General features: G+C 43.4%; 1 protein-coding gene across 1 annotated transcript; it reads left to right on the forward strand.

Annotated features, from left to right (window-relative positions):
* Positions 1-30: 30 nt before the first annotated feature.
* On the forward strand, positions 31-18825 carry TPGS2 (tubulin polyglutamylase complex subunit 2; the record flags this gene model as incomplete). The annotated part of the gene is made up of 7 exons (XM_082783316.1): positions 31-151; positions 3638-3717; positions 11241-11328; positions 13723-13854; positions 15497-15610; positions 17116-17276; positions 18583-18825. The coding sequence occupies exons 1-7, from the start codon at positions 82-84 to the stop codon at positions 18823-18825; spliced, it is 888 nt and encodes a 295-aa protein (XP_082639442.1). The 5' UTR covers positions 31-81.
* Between the last annotated feature and the right edge of the window lie 246 nt (positions 18826-19071).

Raw genomic sequence — 19071 nt, forward strand, 5'->3', positions numbered from 1 at the left:
CCCGCGGCGCAGCGGCGGCTACGGCGGGGGAGGAAGGACAAAAGGGGTCAGAAAGCGGAGCGGGCGCTGCGCGGGGCCGGCATGGAGGAGCGGCCGCACGGGCTCAGCCCGCACCTGGAGCGGCTCACGCTGGGCGTGACCAGGATCCTGGGTGAGGGGCGGGGGGGGGGGGGGAAGAGGGGGTGTGGGGGGGAGGAGGGGGAGTGACCGACCCCCTGTGCTCGGCTCTGGTGAGGCCGCACCTCGAGTACTGTGTTCAGTTTTGGGCCCCTCGCTACAAGAAGGACATCGAGGTGCTTGAGCGGGTGCAGAGAAGGGCGACGAAGCTGGTGAGGGGCCTGGAGAACAAGTCCTACGAGGAGCGGCTGAGGGAGCTGGGCTTGTTCAGCCTGGAGAAGAGGAGGCTCAGGGGCGACCTTATCGCTCTTTTTAGGTACCTCAAGGGAGGCTGTAGCGAGGTGGGGGTTGGCCTGTTCTCCCACGTGCCTGGTGACAGGACGAGGGGGAATGGGCTTAAGTTGAGCCAGGGGAGTTTTAGGTTAGATGTTAGGAAGAACTTCTTCACTGAAAGGGTTGTGAGGCACTGGAACAGGCTGCCCAGGGAAGTGGTGGAGTCACCATCCCTGGAGGTCTTCAAAAGGCATTCAGATGTAGAGCTCAGGGATATCATTTAATAGAGAACTTGTTAGCGTTAGGTCAGAGGTTGGACTCGATGATCTTGAGGTCTCTTCCAACCCACACAGCCCTGTGACAGCCGCGCACTCCCCACTCCATCACTGCGTTCTTTCATTCTGGTTCTTTCTCCATTTTCCCACTCCTCCCAGCTGTTTCACACATCTTTGCCTAGTTAAGTCATCCAAGCTGTGCCACCATGTTAATTCGAGTTCCTGAACTACAAATTTTGAGGAACATTACCAATCTCTTACAGTTTTCCTTTAGCAAAAGGTATCTAGATCAAAATTATGCCTTACTCAGTAGTTTGCAGCCCTAGGAGCTATCGTACTTCAAAATATCTTCTGGTAAGTCCCATGAAGCCGGTGGGTGCTTTCCTGCAAAGTATGACAGAAAAACAGCTAAAAGGTTTTTAACTCTTGAGTTTGTGAAACGCTTTTTCAGAGGGTAGAAATGATCTCGTAATGAAACTCAGCCCTTTCAAACAACAAAACTTAGCACATCCAGTAATGGGTGCTTGAGGCCCAATTTTCCAATACCTTTATGAACAAATGCTCATGGCACCATTTCTGAAAACAAATCTTCCTTTAGACAAACTCTGTGTAGGAGTTTTTGTTTGTGTGTCTGTTAAAATTCTAGTATATGTGGAAGTCCCTGCAAAGCAGGAGATTTCTCAGAAGCGTTATGAAGATCTGGAAGGGAGGAAAAAGAGGGGCATCCGTTTCCATTCCCAGTACGATTCAGTTTGATGAAATTCCGTGACTAATAGCAAATTCCAGAAAGTTTGATTGCTCACGAGTAAATTTGAATGGCAGGTGCTAGCTGTTCAGGACTCTCCAGAGCTACATATTTGCAGTCTTTATTAGGTAAGAATTTAACTATTCCATCAGTTTCACAAAGATGCTGAGAGTTTATCTGATGTGCAGGGAGTACTGGTGCTACCATAAGGATTGGTTCCTGCTCCAGCTTTGTGCTCAGACCATTACATCAGGTCTTCGGGTTTCATGCTGGAAAGCATTGTGGAAGCTTCTGGATGAAATATCCTAAAAGCAGGACAGAGTTTACTGTGACCTTAATTCAGAATAGTTTTAACTGGGAAAATTCATTCTCCTGAACTAGTCAAGCTTTATCCTGTGTCTTTTCTCTAACTTAGTTGGCTTCCTGATTTCTTCCATCTGGAGGAAAAAGCAACCCAGGGCAGAGTTATCCTTCTCTTCCTCCTTAATATTTAATAGAGCTCCTGTCCGTACTTATACACATCTGTTAAATGTGGTCTTCAGCTCACCCACAGGATATTTTTATTATAACATTCGGGCTTTTAAGATGGAGTTTCTCTTTCTTTTGATCTTGGATTTGGTTCAGACCTCTTTAGAAGTTGCAGCTCGCTTATTCTTAGACATCTTCCTATGACTGATAGGATATTAAATCTTCCATCATCCCAGCCGAGCCTTTGTGCATGATGAATTAAACATCCCTGCTGTTTTCTTTGATCACAGAAATAACAATTACTCTGTTATTATAATCTCTTAACTTGTTATAAGACTTGCATAGCTTAGAAGGAAAAGGCTGGTTAGATCATTGATTCCACACGGTTCTTTAGAAGCAGAATACGTATGGAAAGCTTTTGAGCAAGAGACAGATCCCCCTGCCATGCACCCAACTATTTGATGTGAAACTTGGCAAGGCATCAGAGAGTCTTCTGTGTGCTGGGCCCTGCTCTGGCCTGAAGGATTATCTAGGTGACCTACTATTATTACTATCGTTATTTGAACTTGGAGTTTGGTTTTCTGGTGCTATGCTTTGTCTTTTAAATTATCTGACAAAGTAAAAATCAATACTGGCAAATAAAGCAACATTCAGACTTCCGGGAACTGAGTGCTGCTCTTTCACCAGCAGAGCAGACAAGGGCAACACCACTGCTGGAATGAAAAGCCCAGAACTGGAGATAAAAACCAAACCAAAGCTCTCTGGTGCCTGCCTTTCCTGTCTAGTGCACTGTGTATGTTTTATCAGAAAGCAATTACAATATGTGTGACTGCTTCGGGAGCAAATACTTTCACTCACAGCAGAGCCAGTCTTGAAAGCCCTGCATAGTGATCACTTCTACTCTACCGCCTTGTGTGCTGGGCTTGCAATTCCCACAACAAGAAGTAAGTAGTCTTTCTGGACCCGATCCAAAGTGAATGAAGTCAGTGGGAACTATTTCAGTTGGCTGTAGATGAAGTAAAACATTATAAAATAATAAGTGCAAGGGAGACTGTCACACACCTGCAAGGATAGCACCACGTAGATTAGCATCTTGCATTTATGTAGCATTCTTTCCCATAAAATATTGAGATGATTTTTATAAATGATGAGCTCGGTGCTTGTAACAGATTTGCATGTGTCCAGCTGGGCTTCCAAAGGACCAGTGTTGGCTCATGCAGGTTCAGATTCTGCGTGTGTTCAAACCCAGCGCTGAGATGTGCCTGTCTTTGAGGAACGTGGTTGTTAACAATTCATGGCAGCGCTGCGCGGTATCTTGTGTTAAGCTGAGCACGTCCTGCCTGACTGAAACCACAGGGCACACTTACAGGGATTCGGCTCTTTTGAGTTTGCCCAGGAACCCATGGCTAATTTTTCTTCTTTTTGTTTTCCACAAAGTCTCTGCAAATGATCAGACCTTGAATACAAAATGTACGCCTGTATCTATCTGTCTATATATAGATGCACGCACAGAGGCACTCTTGTTTTTATAAACCCATCAAAGGATGGCATCTCGTGCAGCACTAGGCATCCTCATGCCAAGACACATGGAGTACAATTACAGACAAAAGAAAGTGACTGCTCGGTCACCAGCACAATGTTTGCAGTCATTAATGCCTTTTCCCCAGCTGTCAGTCAAGTTAGCTTGCAAAATTGTCTGGCTAACAGTGCCTGGTTGTCACCCGTGCCAGCTGCAAACACGCTCCTCTTTTCCTTTTAGAGACTTCTCCAGGAGTTGCTGAAGTGACGTTTGTGGAGAAGGAGCCAGCGGAGCGCCACGCAATTATTTCCTGGGAACAAGTGAGTATTTTCCTGGTAATACTGCAGCGAGGTTGGTCTGAGAGTACAGCAGCCCATGGAAAGTGTCGTATGCAACGGCTGCTTTGTGAGACCACCTATTACCAAGGTTGATGCAGAGTGAAACCCTTTTTTGCTTTTGGTAGATGAGGTATTGCTCCGTTTTTAGGCTATCTCATGCACCTGTTCTGTTAGAGAAATTCCATCAGCGTCTATGTACTCAGAGTGACACCTCTAAGAAGGAGTCAGCAGCAGTGGTGACTCAGTGGAGAACAGACAATGCTCTGACCCAGGTCTGAAAGTATTTCCCAAGACCCTTGCAGGCAAAATGAAGCTCTTTTAACTTAGAGCCTTTAAAGCTAAAGGCATCAAGATGGAAAATACCAATGAGCCACAGAGTTCATTCCAGTTATCCCTTTCTCTTTTTAGTCTCAGCTAGTCACTATTTGTCATAGCCCCCATGTCCTCTGACTAACAGACCCAATCCTTTAGCCAAAGCACGTCCCGCTGCCTGTCCTAGAACACCACAAGGAGCACGTGCAACCTCAGCTCCCTGTTCACTGACCTCGCTGCACCACGCTGTGTGCTCCTGAATACTGTCGCGTGACTTTGGCAGACAGAGATGGCACTTCTAGTCCTCTTTTTGGACATACATACATTTGTCAGTCCCATACCATGGGAGAATAGCTGCTTTTTAGGTATTTCTCACGTGTTGGGAAGGAATTGTAGCTGACTGGCCTTTGGGAAGGAGCATGGCAGAGAATGGAGTTGAGTGAATTGTCCTCCCTCCAACCCTGACTATTCCCGAATGCACATTATCCCAGACACTGCACTTGTTTCCACTACCTCAAATAACATCCCCTTTGCAACCTAGCTATTTACAGTTGTTTTCCAAAGTAGTAGTGAAAATTCTTGCACTAGTTCTGGTACCATTCTATCCCACTTAGTGATATTTATGAATAATCCAGGTCAGAATACATGTATTGGAAACCTGTGTTAGTTACTGGAACTTGTACGGTAGCCCCTAACTGTGGTCAGGCAGAAATGTCCAATTTTTCAGGCTCATGTGAACTGGTTCCTGATTTCCTGTAGCTGTTCAGGTGTTGGATTTACAGGGCTGGAAGGTGTGAGGCACCCTGGCTGTGAGCCATCTCAGGTCTGGGAGCAGCAGAGTGAGGTTCACTCCTTTTCTTCTGGAAAGGAAAAGAGGACTGCTTCTCCAGAACAGGTTGTTCTTATTTGCAGGCGCTTCTTATCCTCAAAATTATGTCAGGTTTGTTTTAAATTTTAACTGTTCTTGTAAAACCAAGCTTTGAAATGCTTCACCCAACACACTTTGTTCTGAAGTTGTCAAAACTTCAGCTTTTCTTCCCCTCGTAAAGGAGATAGGTTAATTGTGGAAAAGAGGGGTGAAAATCAAGTAGATACAGTTGGACTGGTCTACTAACAGTAAAGGAGTTCACTTGGCTGTTTTCTTTTTGTTTCCAGCTGTATTGAATAGATTTGAAATCTTCTTTCTTGAATTAAAAGATAAAATATTTTTTCCTTTATTTCATGAGCTTTGGGGATGAAGTCTGATACCTATCACAGTCCACGCAATTGCAATGTGTCCTGGAGTGATGATTAAGAGCAAGGCATTCAGCACCTCACAAGGTCCTTCAGGGGTGAACTTGCACCTCTTTTTTCTACAAACTCACCCAGCTCTCTTCTCTTGGTATACGTATTCATGTTACTTTCATCAGTGTTTTCTCATAGCCACTAGGTGGCAACACGAATGCACATAATCACTCTCCGTGGCTGAGCTTTTAACACGCGGTCTTGACATGGACAGTATTTTTAACTCCCGTCTACATATTTGGTTTGGAAACTATTTGCAGGCCTTTTTATGCAATGTAGGGAAAAAATGGTTAAACTATACCCCAAATTATACTCTTTTTTTTTTTTTTTCCCAAAAAATCCCATGTTTTTATTGAGACACACCAAATAAAATCTCTACTGTTAAGATATATATATTTAAACAGTTCTTCTAGAAGCATTTTTTTTTTCTAGTCCCATTTCAGTTTTGCAAAGAAAACGTATTTCTGCCAAGAGAAAATCCCTGGTATTCTGAAACTCTTGTAAGAAAAATCAGCCTTTTTAGTTATGAATTATTAAACTTGTACTTTAATAATGTTGGCAGTATTTTTTATTTTTTTGCTTGTCTCACTCAACTGTGTTAATTAAATTGGGCTGTGCCTGTTTTTTTCCAAGTATTTAACTGGATGCTATGGTAGAAGTTTTAAAACCTTAGAACAGCTTATTGAACGCCAGTCAGCTGCAATGAGCTCTACAAGAGAAGGTGAGCATTTTGACAGGTTACAGTGCAGTAACACAGCAAGAGAACAGAAGAGATTTTTCCAAGCCTTTCTTTTAGACACAGGCAAGCAGAAAGAGCTCCTAACCTGAAATCAATCCTGAATATTGCGTTGGAAATCAGCACACTCACAAAAATATTTAAGATACGTGTTTGTCAGGTACTTACGTGGGTAACGTCACTTCCCAAAAACTTAAAGTGTTTCAAAATATTTGAATGAAAGCAGGTAATTTTTCATGATTCTGGGTATTTCAGACCTGTGAAGATGTTATCTTTTCCCAGAGAGAGTGAGACAAATGGTAGAAGGGAGAGTAGAGACAAAGCTTTCAGGTCACTGGAATGCCAGTGCTAATAACTGTATATCCTGCTATGATTCAGTTCCCACTCCTACAGCTTGGTTGGCAACTGCCCTGCTACCCTCTACGTGCGGTTTGTAAGAGCAGCCATGGCGCTAAAATATTGGTAGGAGACTCTCCTATATATGCAGTGACAGTGGCTGATCTAGATTTCCTTTTTGCCTCAATTGGAGGAGAAATAAGTCACCCAGATCATTGGCTTGCTTTACAAAAATACAAAACTGCAGCTGGTAGGGGGAGCTGGGAGTCCCAGGGCTCAGCACCTCAGCAAGGCACGCAGAATGAAGGAGGTCGTTTTGCCAGTTCCTCTAATTGGCTTCCTAAGTGTCCAAGCTGTCCTCGGCTGGCTCTGGAGCACTGATATTCTACAACTCCACATGAGTAATCTTTTGTTTCTTCTTACGACCTTTGTCTACAAAGGTTTATCTTTCTGTAATAAAATAGGAAAAAGCCTGCAGGCAGTATGGGGCTTTCCTGATGTGGGCTTTTTTAAGCTGCCAAACGACTCAGAAGCTCTCTGCATGTGAATCCCACCGGGAACTGTTCCTGGCTATTCTAGAAGCCGTCCTCATCGTGTCTACCATATCTCCTTTTTACTCCAAAATCAGCCTGCAGGTGCACAGATCCACAGGACCCCTTCTTCCCATCCTTTTGCAATGCCCTCCCTCAGCGCCAGGTGAGCCCGCAGTGCCTGACATCCAGGAGCACAGGATCTGCCCTCTTTCCACCTGCCCTGTGGCACGGTGGGTGGGAGAGCTGCAGACGTGGAGCCAGCAGAACCAGTGCACAAGGAAAGGTACAGTTCTTCAGGCTGCTCAATGGGGAGCAGGCTGAAGTACTTCTGGGAGGCAGTTAGTGTTTCTGGTACAGAATTTTCCTCCTGTGGAGCCTTATAATAATCTGATTTAAAATACTGGCTGCACAGCATCATCCTCGAGAACTGCCACATACTGTTCTCTGCAGCAGGGAATCGGGCCCACCCCAGCCTCTCCATAAGAGGAACGGACAGGAAATTCTGGGAGCCCCAACGGGATCAGAGTTATACATATAAACTACAAAAAGGAAGTCTCAGTAGGTTATGAAAATTAACCTGTCAGCTAGGGTAGGCTGGTCATGAAGACAGGTGGAAAGAAAAGTGGCTGCTGATGTACCCTAATTGGAAGCCCTGAGAAGTGGCATAAATCCTTTCTTCCTCTCCTCAGAAGTTGAATAGCAATCGTTTGGATTTTCAGAGAGGTTTCTCTGGAGCTGTATGCTTTGATTGCTATCCATTTCTTTAAGATATTTGCTTGGGAGGCATTCTTTCAATACTGATTTATGGGAATTGCTGCATGTCAGTGATTTACCTCTGGATCCAGTGTTCAGTTCTTGGCAGCAAAGCCTCCCTGTTTCTAATATTCTTTATCCTCAAGGGACTGTGCTTTCTTGGGAGACTATTTGGGGATATTATGGACAATAAACAAAAGGAATAGACCTCACACACCATATTGGGCACTTGGGATATTCTGTTTTATGAGCTGATGAGTGTAACCAGATGACTGGGATGAAAACGGCTGTTTGCCAGGGCTGTGGTTAAGCAAATTCTGGCACGTTTTTAGGAATATTGTGTTTTATGGGGCTGGAGATCACAACCCTGGAAACTACCAGTTGAGCAGGGGGAATATAGCTGCTAGAGATGAAGCCATTTTTGTTATACAGTAATGGCTTGGTTCTCTGTCTCTGCTGTCAAAAAACACTGTTCTGAAGTCACAGTCATGTGGCTAAGCATATCATGACATATTAGTCCTTTCTGTCAGATGGGAGAGAAAGGTATTAAAGCTTTCTAATCTGTTCTACCAGATCTGCTCTGGTACAGCATTTCCCACCAGCATTTGGAAAGTCAAATGAGGGGACATGTTAGTGGAGAGGGTGGCCAGCTGGAGAAACACGTACATGTAGCAGGTTCCTTCCAGAAAAAGGAGGATTCGGAGTAGAAGGACTTTCCAGACATGATTTTTGTGCAGGGACCTGTCATCCCAATGGATCTGGTTCTCCCACTTACAGAGAGACACCCACCAAAACCAAGAGAGATATTCCCATATATATCCCATATATTATTTTTTTTCTGCTGGGATAGATTAGTAAAAATGGGGGGAAAGGGGAGTGTGTGTTTAAAAGTGCTATGTAAACATTTCTGCTCTTCTGAGGCTTTGTAGCAGGTCTGTCATATTTTCTTCATAGCTTTAAACCTAGTCACTGTGCTTGTAGCTACAGCTTGAAATTAGAAGTGGTGAAAGTACAGCATGAAACTGTAAATATTTAGTGCTGAGGAGAACCCACAGAAGAAGGTGTGTTTGTTAAAGGCATTTGAAGAACTTCAGATATGTCCATGTGGTTTAGTAATCTTCTGAAACTTACCACCAGGCCCTTGGCCATCAGCAGGCTCTTATCAGATGATCTTAAGGTCTTCTCAAAGCAAAGTTTCTGTAGTATCAGATTCTCTGCTTCAGTAGCTGTCACCTCTGGAGATTTTGGCAAGCTGGGTTAGGAAAACACTGTGTTAGTGACAGGCTGCTGATGGGCTGGGTAAAGCAAAGTGCCCTCTTGCAAGCTGCAAAGCCATTAGTATCTAGGACTTGTCAGTTGTCAGCTGAAGGCATAAATGGATATGCCCAGAAAGTGCATTATTTATCATGCAGGAGTGAAGCTTGGGGGTGAGATACAGGTTCCTGCATTGTGTCTATGCCACAGCTTAGGGGACAGAGACTGTAACAACTCAAAGAATAGGCTGCCCAGATCCTTAGGTGGGGAAGGGATGTGGACAGGAGGAGGCCAGAACCTTTCCTTCTTCATACCAGTCACTGAAGACCAGAAGCCAGCACAGCAGCTAAATGCACAGGTAGGTGGTGGCTCTTGCTGGAGAGAGGCGTTGAGGAAAAATCTGCAGGTAACTGGATATGCATGGGCTGCAGACATGGGGAAGAATCTGATCACTGTTCTGAGGATGTTACAAATCCAGTCCCAGCAGCGGGATGGTGTTGGAAAGCTGTTAGTGTGACACCTGTTTTCTCCAAAGCAGGTCTGTAGCTGCTCTGAAATTCATCTAGGCCTCTGAGGCCAAGTTAGGAATACCTACCCGAATAACATCTGGATCTGTGGCGTGATAAGCTCATGTGGGGGACAGCACTGCTGAGCTTTAAATGCTCTTAAAGTTTGTATTTTTGTATTTTCTTGTTCTGAGTGTCAAACCCACTGCACAAAGAGCAGGCCATATCCAAAAGGGTATCTCTTAAATGGCCTTAATGAAAGAAAGAAGTAGACCTCTTTTTTTTTTTTTTTTTTTTTTTTTTTTTGAAAAAGGCTGGAAATCCCATCACAGAAGCACTCGAGTCAGATATGCCATGTTGCAAATCTCATGTTATTTGTTTGTTTTCCCTGTAAATGGTGGCTCCCTGAGTCCTATGATTATATACAGGTCTCAGATGTATGTTTTTAAATGGTTTAATGCTGGAGTTTGACCCCCAAAAGGGTAATTTATGTCTTTGTTTCTGAGAAGGTTTAAAAGCACTGAAAAGGGAGAATGACCACAAGTTGCAACTTGGAGATTCATACTGCAGTTAGGAAAACTTTTCCTTAAGGAGGATGCTGCAGCTCTGGGACAAATCACAAATTTTGGAACTAGCATCACTGGAGACTTTAAAGATTCGGCTAGACACACACAGCTCATCTTTTCAAACTTCTTAGTAATTAAACTCTTGAGTTTTCAGGTCCTATTCTCATGGAATCTTGAGTTGATGCTTTAAATGTGAACTCACCTCAATCTTCTATAGACTTTTTTTCACTAAAACAACTGCAGACGAAGCAACCGGTAAGTCCTTTCACCATACATGCTGCCTGTCTTCTTAAAACTGACATGCTTCTATACCATTTCATTTTGTGTTCTCGCCACATCAGTGGGAGTGAAGGGTCACTGGTCTGCACCCTCTCCCGTCACAGGAGCAGTACCTGCAGCTGGCTGTAGTTCTGTAGGCTTCTTGTTGTTCTGAGGATTAAGCCTTTATCCTCCCTCCTTCATATTTGTTGCTTGAGTGTCCGAGTTAAGAAAGGTTTCTTCCACAGTGAAGGTAGGCATAGGAGAAGGATCTTGTGTCTTAGAAACACTCTTAACAGCTCAATGCAAGTGCCTCTTTCACGGTTGGCTCAGAAGGAGGCACGCTTTGGAGTCCCAGCTCAGTGCCAAAGTTTGGTGGGATGAAACCAGGCCAGCACATTTGTGAGACTGGCTCTTTGTGTTTTCACACGCATACTGTTCAGTGAAATGTGAAACCTGCCTGAGTATGGGCAACTGTTGAGTCTGTGCGTCTCTCACCTACTTGGAACTGAAAGCTCTCAGAAGAAAAAAGAATCTTTGTTCTACTATTATACATGCTTTAGTGAAGCAGGTAGGCTTAGTCTGATTTCACTTAAAACAAAACGCTGTTCTTGTAAGCCATAAAGATGTATGAAGAAGCTGGTTGTCCTTATGCCTGTGATCCTGAAGAAGTGGTTAGTATCACAGGATGGTGGGTTGTCTCATTCGGGGAACAGCCTGTAATCACCTTCTGATGACAGACTGCTCTTTGTGAAATTTGCTCTCATCATCTTTGTTAATACAGTAGCACAGACTCAAGAAATGTACAGTTTTCTCTCAAGTTTTAAGGTTGACCTGATTTGAGTCATCTTGGAGTTGAGCAAAACATTTTGTGGCAAATATTTCTGTACTAATATTTAGTTGCTCTGTGTGTTTGAGTTATGTTCTGTATTTTCCCATAACACTCGGGGCCTCTTGTGATTTGCAGAAAAACTCCTGCGTGTTGCCAGAGGATTTAAAGAACTTCTATCTCATGACCGATGGCTTCCAGATGACCTGGAGTGTGAAGACTGATGGTGAGTCCATGTGTTCCTCTCTCCTGATACCCTCATTTATTTGCAGACAGTCTCGTCTGTGCAGAATCTCTTTAGTTTTAAACTTTCTTTTTGCATTCAACACACGTCAGCATCGTGTGTTAGTCTGAGCAAGAGTCATGCACACACATCAAGTCATTTCGAATGAAAAATTAGCACCATTCCTTAACTTGAAAAAAAAAGAAGTACTTTGTCTGTTAGACAGCTTGATCAGTCACTAGAAAACTGATCTCTGATTCAGTAAGTGAGTGCAGATCTGCATTGTATTGTAGGCGATTTTAGAAATGTCTTGATGAAGTGAAAAAAAGTATGAGTGCATATCAGAAGTCCCTGTCTTTGCAACAGGGCAAAACCTGTTGTTTGCACATGCTGGACTTCTACAGGAGAGATGTACACCAAACACTGTCTAGAAACTAAACAAGGCTGAATGACATAAAAACCATTCCGTAATAAATACACTGGCCATCTGTCGACACCCAGATTTAGGTATGTTGTTTAAATCTAGTACCTGGGTTCCCTCTGTGGTTCATGGAGAGAGAAGTAGCTCTAGCACATTATCCCATCAGAAGGCAGTAAGAGGAGTCACCATCAGAAAATGCTGCTTTCTCGTTAAAAGTGTGTGTATTTGCATATATATATATATATATATATATATGCGCAATCCAGAGAGACATGATATGCACTCCATTTAAAATGGCAAACTGAATAAAAGGCCAGAATTGGGACCTTGTGTTAACAAAATAATCCCTCTCTCTTTTTCCATTTCTGCAGTATGAGGAAAGGACTGTCCTCTACCACATAAACATGTCAATTACACATTGGAGTATGAACCATAAGGAGTGCTGTAGAAAACCCTTCACATCATTAGTATCTTCAGTGTCTCTCCACTCCATGTGGTGGCTTTAATTTGAGAAAAATGAATCTACTGAAGTCATCTGACTGTTCCCATCATGGGCCAGAAAGAGAGAGGCTGTAAAGATCATGACAGTTAGGAAAGCCTATCTGTCTTCTTAGTTAGTTACATCTTTACCCAACCCAGCTAAGATGGAACATATGATTTATTTCTTTTTAAAGTTGTTTTTCTGCTTCTCACATAGTTCTCATTTCTCAGTTAATAGAAGCCAGACCAGTCAGGCACCTGAGCAGAGGTCACGCCGTTTACATTAGTCAGCCACAAAGACAAGACCTTGCGGAGATAACAAGAAATAATGCATCAGGGAATTGCCTTATACCATACATACCAAGTTTATCACCAGCCTCCAGAATTGCAAGGCCTGAGCCTGATTCTACTTTTCCACTAGCTAAAGTCCATTCACTGGAATTATCTCTGGAGTTAGTGGCAGAAGGGAGAGCAGGACCGAGCTTCATTATCTGTCCTTGTTTGACAAGAGTTGGGCACACTGAGTCGTCTCTTGGCTCTCATTACCTAATAGCCAGGTTGTCAGATTGGGCTATAAACACTGCTGGCATCAAGAGAGAGTCTCAAATCGAGGAATCTTCCTCACAAAGTGGGATTTCATTTCAGACATCAGAGCTGTAGCACCTGTACTGAAGTCCCATCATGTTTCAAGTGGGATTTAGTGTGTCATGACCTCTGAATAATGTGGCACAAAAAGCACACAAACGCACAAAGACCAAGCAGCTCACATAACTGCCTTGTTTGAGCAAGCCTGCACTGTGCCTTCTGAGGCCTTTCATGCTGGCATGTGGCTGAATGGGTGCTTGTGACCTGATGTCCAGTGACAGTATTGGTCCTCAGAAGGAGACATGTGGCAAGTCCTCAAACATTTTCTCAGGAGCACCAATGTGTTGCCACACTGTTGAAAACCTGTGTTGGAGTAGGATTCGAGAGGACATCCTCAGCAGATGGGGTATATAAGAGGGCAAGCTACCCAGTGCGTTGTAAATGGGTGCGGTGGTTCCTTGCAGAAAGGACAGCAGCAGGGAAAAGAGTGTTGGGGGGGTGGCGGTAGCTAGCCAGGATGTTTAAGAGCCAGTTTCACAGGACTGGGCTAACCACTGCAACACCGGCCTAGTCAGCAGTGCAGTTCTCACGTGCACAGCTCTGAGATGGTGTCAAGAGTACTGCTTCCTCTCCTATCCCAGATTATAGCAGATAAAATAAATAAAAGCCTTTGAGTTGAAATTTCCTTGGTCCTGCAGTAGAGCAAGAGCTGATGACCTGGTGTTGTCTGGAAAAAAAAAAAAAAATCACTATTATGGAGCCTGGCTTGGTTAAGTGTACAGGCCCCTTAGGCATATGCATCTCTTCTACACACCCTGTTTTAGAAGAGATTGAGTAGATTTTTGGAGAAAAAGCAGTACTTCCTATGCTTTCCTGCCATTGAATGTAATTAATGGTCAGTCTTATTGCAGATACCCCGATGCCCCTGGGCTCCATGGTGATTAACAGTATCTCAAAGCTTTGTCGGCTTGGGGGTTCCTCCATGTACGCCCTGCCGAATGCACCATGTCTTGCTGACCTGGAAGATGACTCAGATGAGGAAGGTAAGGTCCTGTTAACAGGTTGGAATGTGTGCCCTGCCTCATCCCTTTTGCTCTGTTAGGATACTTTCACCATATAGCATGTGGATGTGGCACCAGAAAAGGTCACTCCATGTAGATGTGGTTTTTGTCTCTCCTGGAATCATCGCTACTATACATCCTACTAGTCCCCTACAGCCTTAAGATGTGGACATGTTTTCAGTAAATCTGACAGGTATTGTTAACTCTGCCAGTTGCTAGTATTATTTTTGTACTCTTTTAACAGTCCATCTGTCTTCCTGTTCTGTCTTTTCCCTTTTTACATTTGTAACCGAAACCTCCTCCAGTGATTCAACTTGTAAAATCTTTGTGTGCTTATGGTGTTATATGAACAAAAGATAACAGTTTGGTCTTGGTAGTGAATACGCAGCTGGATATGCTCTTTGGAATTGGAAAAGCAACTCTGGTAAGTACATTGAAGTGTGAGGTGACACTGGAAAATGTGCATTTCCAGACTGCCTGGACATGCTGGGCATCCTGTGGTTTGGAGAGGGGAAAGAAAATAAAAAAGAAAAGAAAGCCCAGACCTCTTACAGTCTAACAAGACTGGAAGAAGTAAGACAAGAACAACAACAGGTGTCATACCAACTCCTTAAAAAAATTGCTATTTGATTTCACAGTCTTATTTCTGAATTCTGTAGCTTTTGTAGCCTCTAAATGCATCTGAAATTTTCTTTTGTACATTCCAGTTTGTCAACAGTCCTGGTCTTCTATCCATTGTAGTGAAATGGGCCAGATTCTGCTTCCATTTAGCCACTTGGACTTCCACTGATGGCCTTATAAGGTGTATTGAGAAAAGTTTAAATTCCTGTAAGACTTCTCATCCTGATTTTCACAGATAACTCTTCAGAAGGGTACAACTCTTGTGTCTCCCTTCTTCTTCAGCAGCATTAAAATTCAAAATTGTATTCCTCAAGAATTTACAGCTCCACAGTCCCAAAATGGTCCTGTAGAAAGGCTCTGTGATGGTTTTGTGCCACAAGTTTAATGAGAGTCAGAATCTGTGGCTGTTGAGAAGGAGGCAGATGTCACACTGGAATGTATGAAGAAATGTATACATCTCCAAGTTCATCAAAGTCTTGTGTCAACAGAAAAAGAACAGTTCTCTCTGATCTTTCCAGAAAATAAGAATGTAGGGCAAAAAAAGGAGAGTGGATAGAACACAATAGAGGACTTCAGCAGCAAAGAGGATTCAGGATCCACATGGGGAAAACTTCTCAGTGATATCAATGCATTTGGGTTGGCTGCCTGGAGATTGTGACATTGTACACTGGAAGAAAAGATAAGGTGTCAGAAGTGACATCCACAAAGCTGATTCTGTGATCCTGTCTTACGCCAGGGAAGGACTACAAGGCAACTTGATGTGTTTTTTTCAGCCATCTGTTTTTGATTCTGTGATTTGTTTTCCTACTGAAGACTTAAAATGTCTCTTTCTTTCCCTGTATCTGGACTTTAATCCTTTCAAAGAAGTATAAATATAATGGTTTGCTTTAGTTCTTCTTCAGCTGATTTATAAATAACTACAAAATAGATCGACTCTTTGCAGCTGAGTCACAGTCAGTTCTCCAAACATGTTTCAATAAATGTGTTTTTTTTCTGTTTTCAGGTGATGAAGACAAACCCGAGAAGCCACACTTTGATTCTCGTAGTCTTATCTTTGAATTAGACCCATGCAACGGGAATGGGAAAGTTTGCCTTGTTTATAAGCACGCTAAACCAGGTAAGACTAAAAAGAGCAAAGTTTGCCGTCTCTTTTTACAGATTATACCTGGAAGCCTCATGTAGAATCATCTTACATTTCTGATCTCCTTTGCAATTTATAGATGAACACTTACTGAGACTTCTTGTCTCTGCTGAACTCAGTGTCTACACCATAACAGTGGCTTAGCTGGAGTTTACATCTTCCTTCCTTTTAATGTTTGAGTCTGAGTTATAACTTAGAATTTCTGTATGCATAGCATGCTTGCGTACTGACCCAGGAAAGCAGTCATGTATGACCTGCAAGCAATTATGTTGAAATAATGTGGAGAGCTAGACTTCAGCCACTAACATATTTATGGTTACTTGCATGTCTTAGAAGAATTTGTTTACATTTTGATGAGAAGGGTGTCTGCTTAGAAGCAAAGGATGAATGACAAAAAGGTCCTCGTCTCATTCAGATGGGCTTAGACTGTTTCAGCCACCGTGTAAGTGGATGCAGAGCCTCCAGGTGCTAAGTAGGTCAACATTTGGTGGCAGGAGGTTGAAAAGCAGAGTGAAAGACGTAAGCTGAGCTGTTCCTTCTGAAAGATACGCAGACAGTTGTTTTCAATCAGGGATCAGTGAAACATACAGGTCACTTCTCAAGTAGCTGTCATCTGTCAAAGTACACAGGTCACTAGGTGTGTGTGCACGTACGTGCATGTACACTGTGTGGGGGTGTGCAGTTGGGGGATACTTGTTCTTAAGAAAAAGGCCTGTGGTTGTTATCTTGTGTTTTAATTGGGTGTGACTTGAACTCCCAGGGCAGAAACTTCTTACCTGTCATCCTGCTTCCAGAGGTAGTGATTTCAGCACACGCTGAAAACCTGGATGATCTGAGCAAGGAGAGGCAGCACTGTTTATAAGTGTTGATGTCAGCATGGGAGGTGGTGTGTTTAACTGACAATTTTCAGCACCTCAGTTTCCCAAGAAAGATCTCTTCCTTTTACGCTAGTAATCTGATGGTGGTTTCTTCAAAAGATGTTGCCACCAGAGCAGGATTTTATCACCACGGAAGGATTTTGTAAAATGTGTTTTTGTTGGCAGTACGTACTCTCCTATGACTTCCGGACTCTGGACTCTATGCTCAGTAATCCAGATGACTGACAATTCAGTTCTTGTTTTTATTTTGTGGGGCAGATAAAAGTTGGCTGTAATAATGCTTGTAACTTACACTGCAAAGTTGCTGTTGTCCAAGTGTGTTGAATGTAGAGTGTTGGTCCCGAGTTGCATCTGTTTTACAGCAGGGAAAGTGACTGTAATGGCTGTTGCGTGATTCTGGGAGCAGAACCAAGACCTTTTCAGCCCCTGTGCTCTTAACCATTAAACCACATTCCCTCTGGATAATCACCTATGTTAGTCAGGGACGCTGTGTTTTAGAAGGTGCAACCTTTCCCATAAGCATGTTTTGTCTCCCACTTGACGTTGGGCCAGGGGTTGATCTCCTATCACCTCAAAGCAACAACATAATTTGGTTGGTTCTAGTTGTCTCCCCAGACACAGAGATATGGTTCCTGGACAGAGCTCTGTATTGGCATTTCCTCACCAAAACCTTCACAGCCTACTACCGCCTGCTCATCACTCACCTGGGTCTCCCACAGTGGCAGTATGCCTTCACCAGCTATGGGGTGAGCCCCCAGGCCAAGGTAAGGATTTACCCTAACCCAGCTTCCACGTTGTGTGAGGTCAGGGAATAGAGCTGGTACTGCTGCAGGGAATAGAGCTGGTACTACTGCAGAGCACAGCACATAAGCCTGGGCAATGTCTGTGCACACTGGCAAGGCCTGGCACGTCTTGGTGAGTGTCTTCCTCTTAACACAGACAAGGCAGCTGTATTACCAGCATGACATTCCGTGGTCTCTGCCTCAGCCCTGTGCATGCATAGAAACAATTCACTAAAATCACTGCCGACTTCTATCTATCAATGGCTGCAGAATTTGGCCCTGTGTTCCTGGTGTCTTCCCTGTCACACTGTGCTCTACTTTATTAGTCAGGGCTGGGTGCGTGGTACAATAGCATGTGTCTGTGCTCTGCCTTTTTGTAGTTTTCTTGCTAGAACATTTTATTATAGTCACAAATCTTGGTGAAATTATTCATATATTCCCTAATCATTTGCAGCCTCTATTAGTTCAAATCCTCCTAGTATGTCATTATCATTTGTGAAGGTCTTTAAGGATGGTATATTAGAGCCCTTTTCCATTAAGCAATACATGAACAGATTGCTGTATGCATTTTGGTATTGATTTTCTGCTTATCTTTTTAAATACTTTACTGAGGATGGTGTCAGAGGGACTTGTGGTACTATAACCCCTACTGTTTCATTTCCCGACTTCATCAATGGCAAATTGATAGGAAAAACGTTGAGAGATGGGAACTTCAGGGCATAATGGTGTGGGGGGCATATGGGAACAAAAAAGAACAATATTCTAGACATAAAATCAAGCAGAAGAGAAACAAATACAAAATCCTTTCTGTAAAGAGTTTAAAACAAAATCAGCAACATTGTATGTGTAGAGAGGATGGGAAGCTATTTTTTGGTAAGTGTAACTAGCTTTTTTCCATTTTATAAGCACTTTTGTATTCCAGTCTTTTTAATCTTTTCTGCTTCTCTGAACCCAAATGAAAGTGGTTTAGTTTCATCCCCTCCCTTTTACTTTTCCTCCTGTGTTTTAAGTCAGGAGTTCCTCCTGATAGGAGTTACACTGCAGGAAAGGTAGTTTTAGGTTTGTGTCTGGTTCTCCTCTTCCCTGTCTGGAATGTGCGACAGCTCCAGGGCTGTAGCTGTGTCTTGCGTATCCTTATCACAGGGCACTCTGCCTTGTCCTGTAAACTGCTAACTGTTATGTGGTGTATGATTAAAATCAGGGCTCTGGGGTGAAGAGGAACAGGCAGAAAATGTCTAATTGCAGTTTGATTTTTAACCTCCTCCTTCCCCACCATCCTGTCTTTCAGCAATGGTTTAACATGTATAAACCTATAACCATCAACACAGCTCTCCTCTCTGAAGAAGCTGATTCCTTTGTGAACAAGCTGGACCCCAACAAGGTATTTAAAAGCAAGAACAAAACTCCAGTGATGAAAAAGAAACCACCCTCCCAGCCAGCAGGGGCCCAAAAGAGCCACACTGGCATGACCTCCTCCAAGACATCCTCGCTAGTTGGGAATTCTTCAAAGAAGCGAGACCCCCAGATCTGACCCCAGCAGCATTTGCAATAAGCTTTGATATGCTCTGATGCAGTCTCAGCGATTCAGACCAAGCTCCTTGTGCATGAATAGATGTGCCCATGGAAAACGCACTGCAGTGTTTGCATGAAATATAACCACGATGTACTTTGACGTGGGAGGGATGTAGTTCCAGGCAACTCTGAGAAAAACCTTGAGACACTGATTTAATTCCCTTAATTCCCTTGGAGTATGCACTTTCCAGAGGGCGTGAATAAG

This window comes from Aythya marila, assembly GCF_965140915.1.
Source record: "Aythya marila genome assembly, chromosome: Z".
NCBI classification, from domain to species: Eukaryota; Metazoa; Chordata; class Aves; order Anseriformes; family Anatidae; genus Aythya; species Aythya marila.